At 41.5% G+C, this 15,897-nt stretch overlaps 1 protein-coding gene across 1 annotated transcript in view; it reads left to right on the top strand.

Annotated features, from left to right (window-relative positions):
- Positions 1–15,446, top strand: part of ppm1lb (protein phosphatase, Mg2+/Mn2+ dependent, 1Lb) — a 47,230-nt gene extending 31,784 nt beyond the window's left edge. Inside the window, exons 2-4 of the mRNA XM_047593864.1 lie at positions 1,636–1,852; positions 11,325–11,486; positions 13,213–15,446. Of these exons, the coding sequence (XP_047449820.1) occupies positions 1,636–1,852; positions 11,325–11,486; positions 13,213–13,553 (720 nt within the window). The 3' untranslated portion in view covers positions 13,554–15,446. The remainder of the gene's footprint in view (positions 1–1,635; positions 1,853–11,324; positions 11,487–13,212) is intronic.
- Positions 15,447–15,897: the final 451 nt, after the last annotated feature.

Raw genomic sequence — 15,897 nt, 5'->3', positions numbered from 1 at the left:
GTGATTGTTTGGGTTTCACCGCAGAGGATAGGGGCAGATTTACAGGAGTGGAACGTTTCAACAACGGCGTCAAGATACAACAAGAGAGGAGCCGATTGATTGTTTTCATGTGCAGAGAAAAACGCGGCGGAGACGCGGGTTATCTGAGTCCTTGGAAGCAATTTCCCAGAGCAGAATGAGACTATAGATGGAGAGGGAGGTATAGACGGGAGAGTGCGTCTCTAAATGAGGACAGCGTATGAGCACTTGAGACATGGAGTTCATCTGTGGGTATCTGTCATATGACCTCAAATCATTACGCTCAGTGCCAGGAAATTGCAAACTTTGTCTCCTTTGGAATGGCTCGCTGTTTTCTCAAGCCATTGCTCTTTTCTTTTTTTTTCTTTTTTTTAAATCATTGCAGGTGTTCGACTCTCGGCAAAGTGAAAACCACATGAAAAGTAAGACTCCGGGACGATGCAGATCAGTGAAGTGTCAGCAGTATATTATCTGACATTTGTACCGGGTGACCTCGGCCTGGCTGGTCTTCTGTGAGCCCTGAAAGCTGGGGAGGCGGGCATTATTTTCTCTGAACCAGCAGCGGGAATGCGTGGAAAAAAAAAAATGTTTAGCTGGTGTTATCAGCGGAGTAAAATGGGTAGAGGTGAGGATACAGTTTCTCTAGGTCAGCTCTGTCCCACGGCGTGAGGTCGGACGCGTTTGTTTGTCTGCAATGCACTTTTACTTTATTTATTTATGTCCATGTAAGTTTGAACACTGACACGTTTTTTTAGCTGTTTACCAAAATTCATTCAAGTTTTAGATATAAAATGAATATGGTTTTAAAGGGCTTTGAATTGAGGTTATTCACAAGAAAATTTTAGCAATTTCAGGTCTGTGTTGTACTACAGTTAAATAGGTAAGGATCGAGTTTCTCTCTGTCCCACAGCGTGAGCTTGAGCGCGTTTGATTTCCAATGCACGTTTCCTTCCTTTATCTCCGTGTAATCTGTGATTTATCAGCTTCAGCGAGGCAGAAAGGACAAGCAGGTTGCTGCTTCTGTAGCTTGCTGCCAAGTACTGTGTGTGCGCGCATATGTATAGTTACTGTAATTATTATTCTTTGTCAAAAAATATAAGTTTTTATTCGGGGAATATTCCGGGAGATAAGCCTGTTCACTTTCTGGCTGCCGGCTGCCTGGCAACCTCAAGGTGATAACAAGACTCCGGGGAGCTGCTGGCCCAGTCAAGAAATAGTTTCAGCACATATCAGCCCACAGGTCCGCCGCATGACATTTTCACATTACATTCTCGGCTTCGGGAACGGTATACAACATGCTCCTTTGTGACCTTAAGAGGCCCTGTTTGGCAGATTTGTGTTTACGTTTGGAAAGAGCAAGACTAGATTTTCTTGATTGCTTAATGCTAAGCTTATCTGGCTCTCATTAAGATTATGAATGAATGAATTTCCTATGCGAGGATTTTATAGACATATGTGTTACGTGAATATCGTTACTACATGTGGAACACGTCCGAATGTCCTGTGTCACGTCTCGAACCGAGTTTTTGACCAAACGATTATTTTATTTATTTTTTTTCCTTCTCCTGCTGCCACCATCTAATTCTTTATCTGTCTCCCTCTGCTCTTCATTATCAGGCTGCTGCTGACTTTGCTAAGGCCCACCTGCCAGAGGCTCTGCGCCAGCAGCTACTGACCTATGAACGTGAGAAAGAGCGCGACCGGGAAAAAGACAAGGAGAAAGACGAGAAAAAGGAGAGAGTCAGCCTCTCCTATCCGTCCATCCTGGAGCAGCAGATACTGACGCTGGACAGAGAAATGCTGGACAAGCTCTCTGCCAATTACAACGAAGCAGGTGTGTATTTGTTAAGTTCCACACCTGCCTTTAAAAAACACATTTTTATGAATAATGCATTCGTGCATGCGATTGCCCACAGTGGCTTTGTCTGCCTTGGTGCTACGCTGCTTCATTAATTACAGATGATACATAGGTATGAGTGTGCGCAGCCTGTTGGCTTGGACCACTAAAGCAGAATGCACACAGATGGATTCAAGCCACGAGTGTTTCTTATTACCGGGGCATAGAAAGAAGGCTCCGGGTTGTTTGCAGCAGTGCTTTTAAATGCCCTCTATAATGCTGCACGCATACCATTATTTTCTACTCCACTGTTTCCCTTGACGGTGGTTGAATAGTGACTGTCAGCCCAAGGCCTTGCTTATTCAGCTGTTTAAATACAAGTTGATCTTCACAGGGCTTGTAGTAATTATCTCTGGAGGGTTGCAGAGAGAGGCTGATGGATTGAAAGAGGTAGGAGAAGGGTCAGAGGGAAGTACGCATGTATGCAAGGGGGTCATTTTACTGCTTAGAGACATACAGCTGAGAGGAATGTGAGAGCATCACAACAGGTCGAAGGAAGATAAAACACTATAAGGCGAGGGCTGAGGAAAGGTTGGGAGAGAGAGTGTTGGATACAAAGGGTGACGACAAAGATGATCCAAAACTATCTTGGCAGAAGAGGATGACAACAATCCAACATCAGTATCATACACTGTTATGCACTCACACAGGCTTCATTCATAATCATCTGTTTGACTTTCTACTAGGTACAAAGCATGAGATATTAGAGGAGGCAAAAAAAAAAGTGTTGATACATGAGACTGAATCATTATTGGCTTATTGAACATGACGGTGAGTAAGTTTAAATATAGATTGCACAATGATTGCATGGATTAAAAGCAACCACAAGAATGAAGCCTGTGGGAAAGGTCAATTCTCCTTCCAGTGCCTTGATTGAACTAACCCTTTCAGCTGAGTGCGTAAACACCGGAGAAAAGGAGTCGCAGCAAATAGGTTTTCAGTAAACACAAAAACTAATGAAAGGGGAGTTGTGCGTTTGAACTGCCTGGTTTTTAGCTTCAAAGTTTGGGGTTGATGTGCAGATTATGATCACACCAAATTAATTGCAAATATGTTGGAAGGTGGCCACAACTGGTCAGGCAGTAATACAGGTATTGAACAAACTCTCAAAGATTATCACCTGAATTGTTAATTGTAAACACCCAACGGTTAACACACTGTCGACAACAGGCCGCTGGCTGGTGTCGGCCCTGCTCAGTGGTTTTTTAGCCAGTTCTGTTTGTTAAATTGGCGGCGGAACAAGTCAGAGAGATAACTCAGATTGGCTAGTCAGCTTAGCAAACAGTATCTGAGAAGAAACCAAAAAAAGACAAAAATGACAAACTCCAAAGTACACATGGCAGAGGCTTGTCTTGAGTTACACCTTCATCTAATAGGAACACGGATGACTCATTTCGTAGACATATTGCCACGCACTTTGGGACAAGCCTCCTAGACTAGTGTGGAGCCGTGAATGAAACGTGCATTCTTGTTTTTTTTGGATATTTTCGCAACAAAATGATCATCTAGAACAGGGGTCTTCAATGTTTTCAGGCCAAGGACCCATAAACTGATGGAGATTAAATAGGGACCTACTATGCGTGTTCTATATTAAACTCGGCCATATATACATATACACTATTATTATAATCATTTTGAATTCAATGTTAAGCTATTCAAATAATACACAGGTTCAAATTTCAATTTGCAACTGCCATAAACGTACATACGTTTACCTTTAAACATAGCTAAATGTAGTAGGGACAGTGAGTCACCAAGTCATTCTGGCCTCAGTAGTTGGCTGATGGGAGCGAGCTACACTGTTAGCTTCTCTTATGCTAACATTGCAGCGTGCAGCTGCATTTCACCTGGGGACTGAATAGGCTCTTGGCCAATTGCGGGGAACCTGACAGAATCAGCGTACAATATGCGGCCTTGTGATTGACTCAGCAGCGATGGGGGCGGGTCCTACAGGAGGCTTAGGTTGGCGGGTCTTGGCTAGTGTGGCGCTCCTGTGTGAAACGGTGCTTTTGAGACAGCTCCTCTATCGCTGAATGAGAGAAGCATTTACTGAAACATAACCTCTAAACTAAAATATGTTGGATTCATGTTAATGTGCATTTAAACAAAAATTTAAAATCATGTATGAAAAATATACATGCAGTAACCCCGCGGACCCCCTAGGGGAAGACCTATGATCTAGAAAAACAAACTGTAAACCAGCTGATTAACGTGAGTCAGGAGAGGCCAGTTCTGAGAGAAAGTGTGTGACTCTTCCTAGCTTGCTAGCCTCCCAGCTAGCTGTAGCTCTTCTGGTTTTTCCCCTATTTAATGACAGACTAATGCCATCATTTTAAAAAGTTATTCCCTTTCACATTAGCTCTGATCGTATGTGCCAACTGGATGTTGGCTGTAGTCTTTGCGGTGTGTTCAAGTGTAACCTTTTGGTCCAGCATACCTCACAGTGGACATTTGTTGCCAGTAGTTCTTTAATGTCGGTTTGGTTTGTCCGGCCCTTCTGAATGTTTCGGAAAAAAACATCTTCATATTTCCGTGTTCTCAGATCTCAGCTTATACTCTGGTCGGTCCATTGTTATCGTGGCAGAAATGATTGCGAAAATGGATGGAAAATTAGACCAGAGCTGTAAAACACTATAGTTCATCTTAAGAAATGAAATGCATCAACAGCTAGCATGTGACTCGCATAAAAGTGAGACGGTGGTTGCTGGTATAAAAGACCTATTGAGAAGGACTCGCATCCTCTTGAGACTAATCGGTCATATGATACTGATTGTTAAAGAGGGGAATTAAAATCTGCAGACTCCCAGCGCCCAGCCTGGAGGTGATGGCTGATTGTTGCCTTGCTAATGTGCTACGGTGGCATTACCTTTTGTCACATCCTCTTCTGACCCTGTCCTCCTCTCCTTTGCTGTCTGCCCAGCTTGCAGATAAGCATCCACTTTCTGATATGTGTTGCTCTCAGAACGGCCACCAAGTAAATCTCTTCCCCTGATCCCTCCGCCTTCTACTGTCCTTAAGTTTCATTACTTGTTGCGTGCAGGCTCCTGAGACACTTTACTCTCCCAATCTTTCCTTATCTTTTTCTTTTCCCACTATATTTCCCCAATCCTTCTTTTGGACCACGGCAAGATGTATCGACACAGAGCTTATGCCCAGTCAATCCTGACAACAATAAAAAAATTAAAAAAAAAGCTCTAGTGTCGTCGTCTAGCCCAAGCATTAGACATTCAGGGATTGAATTTGCTGCAGTATTTGTTCTGTCTTTCTTGTCAGCGTCTCAGGAGGGGATGTGCTGATCGGGTAATTGTTGTGCATTCTTGTCCCTGTATCGGATTGAACAATCTCATCGTTTAGGGGCACAGCTCCCTGCTTTCTGTAGTAATCGGGGTCTAAATTAAGCTGGCCGGGACGGGAGAGTGAGGGAGAATAGAGAGAAACACTCTCAATTCAGCGGCCTGTCCCCAGGACAACGGCGTATCAGATTTATCCCCCTGTTCGTTCATCCCTCTGTTGTTTATCAGCAAACATAAGCGCTTGAAAGAAAGATAAGGGAGATGGGACTTTGATGCAATGCCCAGGAGCTTAGAGTCTATTATGGAAACGGTCCCCTTAATGCAGTGTGGTATTCTGCTTGTGCTAACCTGTACGTAGCTGTGTTTGCAGCCACACACGTGTACAGTGGTATTTGGTCCAGTAATCAGTAGTCAACCAGCAACACAGGGAGCAGGCTAATAGTTTAGCACTATCATCCTCTGTTAAGAAATCTGTTTAAGGAATTTAAATGCGCTTTAGGTTAGGTTTAGGATATAGGTCTTCAACGTCCATAAACCCTAGGGGGTCAGCGGTGGTGCTGCAGGAGGGGTCGTAAAATCTTTGGTTGATTAGACATTTACATTACATTTTTTTTAATCTTCCCCCACAAATTTAAATTTCCTTAAATACACATTAACATGAATCCAACATATTTTAGTAAAGAGATAAATGGAGGCAGAAGACTTTATCTTTCAAACAGCAGATTAATCTGTCAATGACCTGTCAATCTAAGCCTCCTGTACACAGTAGGCCCCGCCCCTATCGCTGCTGAGCCAATCATGAGGCTGACTCTGCTGACTCTGTCAGGTTCCCACAATCTGCAGAGAGCCATATACAGTACACACACACACACACATATACATTTCAGGTTTGTTTATGTTTACGGTAGTTGCATGGCCACACTACTGTTGCAATTTGAACCTTTGTATTACTTGAATAGCTTAACATTAAATGCAAAAATATAATAATAATGATGTATATTCATAAATAATATACAAAGTAGCACATATATAACACATATAGCAGGTTGGGGGTTCCTTCTTAATCTCTCCATCAGTTTTACGTTAAAGATGTTAAAGGTTAAGGATATATGGAGATAATAGTGTATTCATGTGATGTTGGAATAATCCGAAAAACGGGTTCCTAAAACCTGGGGGTGTTCCTGTGAGCACCCTCCCAAGTCAGAACGACTCGAAAAGTAAAAAAACACAACAAAGGACACTTTTTGACATTATATACGCAGGGCAGTTGTGTTCTAGTGGTAAGACAAGGTTAACTTGGTGGTTAAGATGCCTTGTGCATCAAGAGAAAGACTTCTCCACTGAGTGATTAATAAAGGTAATTAAAAACACCAGTGGCCTAAACCTGATAGCAAATATAGATATTTTTAAATGTTAACATGCACATGTCTCCCAACACAACACATCTTGTTTGGAGCTTCCAAAGTTCTTTCTACGTTGCAATTAAGGAGCACATGACCACACTGACTACTTCCCATAATTCATCTTAGGAGCATGTGAATGCAATGTTTCTACAAAGCAGTAATTAAATGCACTTCATACTACAAGAATGTAATGGTTTATTTTGTGCATCAGCAGATGCAGAGACACACTGTTACACGTGGCATCATTTCAGTGTCAAACTGATTGATCTGCCAGAATGCAGCACATTTATTTTACAAATTGAACATCTGTAGAAAAGATGGAAATATTTCTCACTGAGTAAACTATCTTCACATCAAAGCTGCGGCCATTTTGTTTTTGCATTTCTCGGCTAGGCATTTATATTAAATTTCGAATTATTTTTGGCCGAGTGCCGTCACCGTCAGTTGTTTCCTTTATTTGAGTGTTTTGATCCCAGTGATGCTGACATTTGTTTGGATTTTTCTTTCTTCTTGTGTGGGAATTCTTTAGAAAGCTTTACACATTCCTTTCCCCTTCAAATAAATGTTTGCTTAAACCAAGTATGTTTGCATCAGTTTGTTTAAACCCTCCAGTCTTAAAATCCCAATTATGTAGACCAATTGTAATCAAGCTTATTTTTTTCTTTTTTTTTTCAGCCGTTACGTGCTGACATACTAGAGCTATTGTGGCTTTGATTAAAACTGATGGCTGTTGTTTCTTGTGCTTGTTGGCTGTTGTTCACATGCTGAGCGTCACTGTGTTTAAAGGAAAAGTTTCAGTGAGGTGTTGCAGGGCTTCTGATATACACAGTTGTCAAATACGAAAAGGATGTTTAGATGTAAAATAAACAAATGAAAGTCCACGAGTCTTTATGTGGCTGATAGCAGTCAATTAAATAATGGACTTGATTATATTGATACTATCCCTTGCATATGTGATCAGAACATATCCCAGTATTATGAGACTTTCTTTAGAAATGGAAATGCTCCTCTGGATTAAGAATATAATATGCAGCTTAAAAGCTGTGCTAATGTGTAGATAAAAGTGTGCTGGGCTGTGTGCAGCTTGGAGCGCAATCGTGATGTTGATTAAACGTGTATGACAGGATCTGACATCACAGATATGACAGCTACTGTTTTATATAACGCTCAGCTCATCGTTGCAGTTTTTTGAAGCTGACGTTTAATTTCCAGTGGCTCAGTTTCCTGAACTCACCATGCAGGTTTTTTTTATTTTTTTAAGCAGGACCTTTAGATACATTCACCAACAAGAGAAAACAGAAAGATGTGTTTAAAGTCAAAGTTTCAAGAGTTACGATTGGCACTGAATCTCAGTAAAAGTTGTTAAAGTGTGTAAGGCCTCGAGGCACAAAGCTTTTTATTGATTTTTTGTGTTTATCGATTTTTTTGTACCTTGTTGAACGTGTGAGGAGGAAGAAAAATCTAGAGATTGATTATATTAAAGGTTAACTCAGCCAACTTTAAAGTTGTATAAAGTTATTCATGGCTCCAGAGGGAGCTACTCCAAGTTTGATAAATTGCCTCTAGTGTTTGTTCAGTGTCAGTTATGGCAGCGTAGGACGGGACAGAAGACTACACGTAAGAAAATGAATAAATCTGAGACTGTGGAGCGAGAAAGGAGTGAGTTTACCAAATCTATGCAGGTCCCTCATTATCTCTGCTTGAGGTCAACGGCTTGAGGCTACATTTGTGTTGCTGGGAGCACAACACACTTAAATCTCCTGAAAGTGTTGGCTTGTTGATTTGCATTGTGGGTAATGCAGGCACTGAATTTTGACTTTAATTATTTTTCCCTCCGATATATTGTATTTAGCCCTTCACAGCCCGGACGTATCGCTGGTGATGCGTTAAAGCACGCGGTATTTGAATTACCGTAACTCTATTGGCAAAATTCAGAGTGTGGCTGGAAGTTGTGCTTTTGCCTGACATCTTAAGGGTGTAACTAACTTCACTTTTTCCCAGCAAATTCCCCCAGACAGCTTTCTCTCCCTGGGTCTCCCCGGCCTTGCGTCGCTCGCTCCTCAACCTGCTGTGGTGCGTCATAATTACCGTAACGGCAGAAAGCGCAACTTCCCAGTTTTGTCCATCTGTGATTTACGGTAATTGAAATACGACAAGCTTCTTTTTGTATGCGCAGGCGGATGTTCAGGTCTTAAAGGGTTAATTAAGATTTAACAGCGGCTGCATCGATCTACCTACCCACATTTTTTGAAAAGGATTTTACATTTGACAGTATAGATTTTGATCCTTTTTGACACATGACACCCACAGTGTAATAGGAGTGTGGTGCTAAGTCGGGAGAGTGCTCTTTAAAACCACTTCCTCACCCACGGGATTGATTTTTTTTTTTCAGTTGCCACAGCGGTCTTACATAATTAGAATCGCTAATTAAATCAATTGTCCTGTCAAATCAAAGTATCTATAATTTATGATCGAATAATCATCTCTCCTTCTATTTTGGCTGCATGCAAATTATAAAAGGAAGGAAGGGATGATACAGTGGTTCAAATCCTCACACAAACCTAAAGCCAAATCTTGCACAGGGCTCCAAAGAGTTTGAAGATAACCCAGTGTATTAATATAAAATAAAATATATATACATTATGGAAAGCAGATATAGTAAAAAGCTTCATAGTGACATAATATTCAGTGTTGTTAATAAGGCAGTTCAAATTGATGCACTCACTAAAATAGCCTTGCTATAAACGTTAACAGTGCAAATAAATGGAGGGCAGGTAAGACAGGATGGCAGCTCCCTGGGGAAAAATAGCTGTGGGTGGACTAATGGGCAGGTAGTGTTTTTAGAAAGGCTTTAAAAGAGACAATGAGCAGGGTGGTGGCAGTCCTGACCTCACATTTCTCACCTAAATGCCAAGCAGCGTGGTTAAGAACACAAATCCATGGTAAGTGTCCTGGTGCTGTGCCGACACGTACGCTGTCCAGATGTGTCTTGCAGCAAAAAAACAAAAAAAACCAAAAAACAAAACCCAGAGTCTGTCAGAGCTCCAGTCTGAGAGAGTGAATTAATGGATTCACACAAATTGGAGTGGGGGGACTAGCCGGGGATGAGATGTTAATCTTATTGGAGTTTTGAAAATGTGCCTGGACGAGCTAAGCCAATAATTAGCATGAGCACGGGGTGCATGTGGGCCACGTTGCCATTTTAATGGGGAATGCTGAATGTGTGCTTGGCATGGCTGGGCTAATTGGGGAAGGGTGTGCTAGAGAGGCACCTCAGTCCATTATCTCTTATCACCATGGGAACCAGATAAGGATAATTAGCTGGACAGCATGGCACAGTGCAGCGGCAGCTATAGGCTCCGAGAGCAGGATTCAGGCTAAATACAGCGGGGAGAGTAATAGAAATAGATTTTTTTTTTTTTTTTTGCAAACTGTGTAAAAGACTTAGATAGTCATTTACAATTAAGTGGCATCAATATTCCCTTAATTCATCTTTACATCCAGCTGGTGTTCTTTGTCATACTTACAGGCTCTCTCTCCTTCCTCCTAAGTCGCCACATTTTTCTCACGCACAACTAAATGGGAATAAGTCACATAAATAAAATGAGCCGCTTCTTTTCTTCAATGTGAGAGAACTTCACAGGACGGATTAACTCAACTGAATACAAGCGCCTCACTTAAATCGTTGAGCTCAACGCAAAGAACATAAACAGTGAGCGACTCATTCAACCTCACACCGAGATGTGAAACTTTAAAGGGGAGGCTAAAAAGTTAGTAGGTCATGCATATTGTCACGCTTAAGCTGCTTTGTTTTATTTTTCCTCTACATCCTGAGGCAGGTTTTACATCATAATCCCGGGTGTGGCTCTGCTCTACTGTATTTTATGTCCCATTTTCCCATCGTTTCCCCCTCTCTCATCTCTGTCTTATCTCTGTCTGTCTGTCTGTCTGTCTGTCTGTCTGGGTGGGTGGTCCAGGCCTGCCTGGTAAGACCCCCTATTTTGCCTCTCTCCCTTTCTTTCCCTCTTCTCTGTTCCCCCACATTTCTCTTTTTACTCGGTGGTGAGCAGATGGCCCAACAGGCAGATCTGTTCTTTCTCTACAGGACTTTGGATCTCATACAATGGGCCTCACGTTCTTAGTCCGTACTCTGGTCTGCCTTGCTGGGAAGCTGAACAAAGAGAGGAAGGAGAAGAAGAAATAAAAAAAATAATAATAATAAAAAAAAAGAAATTGGGAAGAGGTACAAGGAGGAAAAGTTACTTCAAAGAGTTTTTTTCATTGTTTGCATATGACTTCAGCGATTCACTTTATGCACATGGTTGTGTGTGTGTGTTTTGGAAGAGCAGAAGTTTCTAATGATTCTTGCCATGATTTAAGATTTCGATATATGGGAAAATAAAGTGCATATTTTTTTAGTAAAACTAGCTGAGTGGGAGTTTTTTTAGCCATATTAGCACTCCCTATAGGTCCCAGTGTTGTTTTAACTTGGACGAAAATATCTCCGCAACGCACATTGATGCACTGCGTGGCCCCTGAGGATGAATCACAAGGTCTCTGGTGATCCACAAATATTTCCACTACAACAAAAGTTTGACTGTATGTTCTAAGAGAAATATCTTGATATAATATATACTTCCTCCTCTGCTAACTTTTATTCCACCCCACCTTCCTTTCTCCACCACGTCCCCTTTCCCCTCTCTCTGTTTTCAGGCACTACATGTCTGGTGGCGCTGCTGTCTGATAAAGAGCTAACGGTGGCTAACGTTGGGGACTCGCGCGGAGTGCTTTGCGATAAAGACGGCAACGCCATTCCCCTATCCCATGACCACAAACCCTACCAGCTCAAAGAACGCAAGAGGATCAAGAAAGCCGGTGAGAGAGGAGAAAAAAATTAAAAATAAAAAAAGTTGCAGTCCACACACCAAGTGGAATTTTTTCCTCAACTAACTCGACACTTAACGAGGCTTCGGTTAAAACTTTAAAGAAAATTAGAAGTCAGATTGTTGTCATGAAACCATAAAATAAGTCTTCTTATGATCAAAGCCGGGGCCCATTATCCTGCTTTTTCACATCTCGCCTCGTCTCGGCCTGACATCAAAACCCCGTTGACTGATAACACAATCGGCTTCTGAAGCAGCATGTTATCGAATGCAGCCAGACAGTGAACGGTTTTAAGGTGTATTTGTTGGCATAATTCTCCCTTCAATCCTATCTGTGTACTCTGTGTGAGCTGAGGAGAGTTTGATGGCAGATTGCCAGCTCAGTCAGTGAGCGTGGTCGCCTTCAGGACAGCTCACCACCTCCATCTAATGGTTTAATTCGGTACTGAAAACAAGTCACAGTTTACAGAGGCAGTTTGCTAGTTTCTTTGTATTTATTTGTGCAGTTCTGATTTTACAGATGCCGAGATTTCCTACTGTTTTAATGACCTTAGGTGTGCAGGACACCTAAGGCTTCATTCAGAAGTATTTCATCATGCTAATGAAATAGCCCTCTCTCATGGGGTTGTGTTATCCTATTATTGAGGTGATTGATCATCCCTTTCAACACAAAGCCTCAACAACAGTAAACGACTGAAACTTACTCACCTACGCCGCAGGTTCCTCCAGGTGGAGCTGCTGATTGAATGGGATTTACATATTAATTAGGGAAACCAGATCTGCTTGAAACCTTTCTGATTCTAAACTAAATCCTTTTCTTTGCACCAAAAGAAGAACTCACACTTCAGAATTCAACCTTTCAATCACAGGCTTTCACAGACATGAAACTCACAGTATGAAACGGTAGCTATAGTTACAGGCTGACGCAATCAATTAAACAGTCAAATCACGGCACTTGAGGCAAATCTATTGAAAGAAATCCAAAAAGACAAAGTGGAAGATTTGCTTGGTAATAATTAATTCCGTTAAACAAACAAAAAAAAAACCTCCTCAATTAACTTCACCAATTTTTTGTTGATCAATTTAAAAACTGTGGAGATGGAAAAGCAGCTGGAAATCTGGAAATACTATCCGTAGCTTCTGTCACAAGTGAGTCACAACTCACAGGACAGTGTTTTTTATTTGGAAGTGAAGTCATAACATTAACCCGGCATTTATATTAATGCAGTTAACCAAAGACACGCACGTCATGTCGTCATCCTCTTCTTGTTCTGATGACAGTTCATTTAATAATGGAAAGTTACACATAATGGGACTTTTTCAGGCCTGAACTCTCAACCTCGATTTTTAATAAAGTTCCGATCATGGCCCTCCCTCACTGGGAACTGGGAAGGCATCCCGACCTAGTATGGGAGTCTCTGTCGTATCCCGGTCATTTCCAGTTCCAATTCCCTGCTTGCAAATCTGTTCAAGCCACAAAGGAGACACAGCTGTACTTTCAGGATGTGACATGAATTGAAAAGTGTCCAACACAAACAGTTTGTTCTGTGAGGCCTGTCAGTGGCACTGATGCATAGTGTCATTTGCTCCTTGATGTGAACATTGGTAGATTCATAGTTGATAAAGAAATGAAGAGGCGCTGCCAGTTGCCTCACATAATACAGCTCTTCTCTCTTAATACGCGTCCCCTCTTTTTCCAACTTGTTTTCCCTCCTCAGGTGGTTTCATCAGTTTCAACGGCTCGTGGCGCGTCCAGGGCATCTTGGCCATGTCCCGTTCTCTGGGCGATTACCCTCTGAAGAACCTGAACGTGGTCATCCCCGATCCCGACATCATGTCCTTCGACCTGAACAAGCTGCAGCCGGAGTTCATGATCCTGGCGTCGGACGGCCTGTGGGACACCTTCAGCAACGAGGAGGCCGTCCGCTTCATCCGGGAGCGGCTGGACGAGCCCCACTTCGGCGCCAAGAGCATCGTCCTGCAGTCCTTCTACCGCGGCTGCCCCGACAACATCACCGTCATGGTGGTGAAGTTTAAAGGCAAGGCCAGCGAGAAGTAGACCGTGTGTCTACCAAGCACAGTATCTATATCATGTTTAAATAAGATGGAAGATCAAAAAACAACAACAACAACAAAAAAAAAAAAACGCCTTTTGAGCGAGGACTATTTCTATTGCAGATATTTACAGCAGTTTGCCCTTCGATGCATCAAACCCCATCCCCGCCCCTCTTTTACTTTTACTGCTATAAAAGTGAATGAAAACGTCTTTCATTTCGGCTTAGCCATATCTTTGAGACACCGTATTGTGAGCTGGGTCACTGTTATGCAAATAAACAGATTTAGCTTCGTGCAGCTGTGGGTGCGTCCAGGAGTCTGCACACGTTTGTTTGTTTGTGTGCGTGTGTGTGTGTGTGTGTGTTTGAGAGAGTGGGTGAGAGGTGAATCCATGATGGACGTCTTCTATTTGTGATAAAGTTGCACACAAGTCAGACGTCAACAACCAGTTCGTTGTCCAGCCATCAATGAGAGATCTAAAGACTGTGTGATAGCATGGAGTTTCATGTCCGTATTGTTTTAAATGTGTTGTCTTCGACTCGTCGTCTGCGTGACCACTAAATTTTTGTTTGTTTTTTCTAACTCCACCTTGTCTAATCGTGTTGACGAAGTGACGCGCTGCAAATTCAGTCTTTTAACATGGTGTCAGGTTATTTAAGCGTGAATTCGCACGTCAATAAAATAATAATATACCGATGCTTCTTAAATTACATGCATACTGTACAGCAATTGAGCAGAGCAGATCACACTTGCTGAACTTGGGAAGTCTTGACGTATGAACGGGCGACTTGTTTTTCTCTTCAGTTTCCACATTTCATAAGTTTAGTTCTCAAGTGTCTAAAATGTGACCGTTTCTGTTCTGATGACGTCTCTGTCTGTTTTGATGGCTTATAAGACTTTTTTTTTGAGCCGATGTAACATGATCTGTGTAACTACTAATAATGTAATAACTGTTGGATAATATTGTAGCTTGTCAAAGTGTGATGAAATGTCCCTTTAAACGAGTATAACTTTCCACGTAATGGAGCGATGACGCAGAACATCTCATTATGACTAACTGCTAATCATGAGTTCATAATGTTTGTCACGTGTTATTTGATACAATAACTCTGTTCATTTAAAAGAAAGTTTTTTAACGCGTAATAATTGATTTAACGGTAAATTAGAGTTGTGATATTTAGAGATTAATATCACCATGTTATATTTACAACCCTCCCTAAAAGATATTGACATGCTATTCCTTTATCTGACTTTTCTTACATTGCCTGTGATATAAATAGACTTAATTTGACGACTTACTGTTATGACATCATCGTCTTCTAACTCCATGTCATCTTCACTAAGACAAAAGTCCTTCGTGCTGTTTGCTCTACGTTTTTTCTGAACTGTAACTCAAAATGTATCAAGCCTCTGAATGAGTTAATGTTGCCTTATATTTTTAACTTTTCATTTCCTGTTATGAAGTCTGCTGCCAAAACTACTTCTCGGTTTTTTTGATGTAACGCAGTCGACTGTACAGTACCATGCACAATGCACGACCTCAGTGTCCCCACCTTATTAATTCAAACGTAGAATAGCATCGCTGAGAAAAATGTCTCCGAGAGACATGAAGCTGTAAGATGAATGTATATATACTGTCCTCATGTTAGTGTCACCCTCCTCCAACTGTTTAATGCGCGCCTGTTCCCGAATCGTTTTAACTGCAGAGATATATACCGGATTAAACCGTTTGTGCTTTTTCAGTTCACATTCTCCCTTAAAAATGTACATTACAGAATGTTTATGTGGCATTTGTACTTGTTTTTTGTTGACTTTAATAAACTGTACAAGAAAAGAATTCAGAAATTTTAAAATGTAAATCACAAATGTAACATTAAAATGATAAATGATCATGACATTTTCGAGTTGTACCTTTTTTTCCCCCCCAAGAAAACATGCACAAATAGTGGGTGATGGATTGTAAAATAGAGAAAACAGACAAATGGTGAATATAAAAAATAACCTGCCCATGTTGAACAGCGAAGTCTCATCTCATCTTCTACTACCGCTTATCCTCACTAGGTTTGCGGGGGGGTTACTGGAGCCTATCCCAGGTGTCATTGGATGAGAGGCGAGGTACACCCTGGACGGGTCGCCAGTCTACATTTTAAGATGTAAAGGAAAATAAACATAAAATTGTAAAGGCTGTATTTTGCAAAACTAAAATTAAACGACACATCAGCAAAAGGATTAAATACTCACTGTAAAGCATGGTGGTCTCAGCATCAGGCTTTGGGTTTGCTTTTCTTCAGATGTAATGGGAAGGGAATCATGAAAACCTCCAACTATCCCTCAGTATTTGGACGAAG

This window comes from Mugil cephalus, chromosome 9 (genome assembly GCF_022458985.1).
Source record: "Mugil cephalus isolate CIBA_MC_2020 chromosome 9, CIBA_Mcephalus_1.1, whole genome shotgun sequence".
Classification (NCBI taxonomy): Eukaryota; Metazoa; Chordata; class Actinopteri; order Mugiliformes; family Mugilidae; genus Mugil; species Mugil cephalus.
Note: the sequence above shows the minus strand (reverse complement) of the source record. Positions and strands in the feature narration are given on the sequence as shown.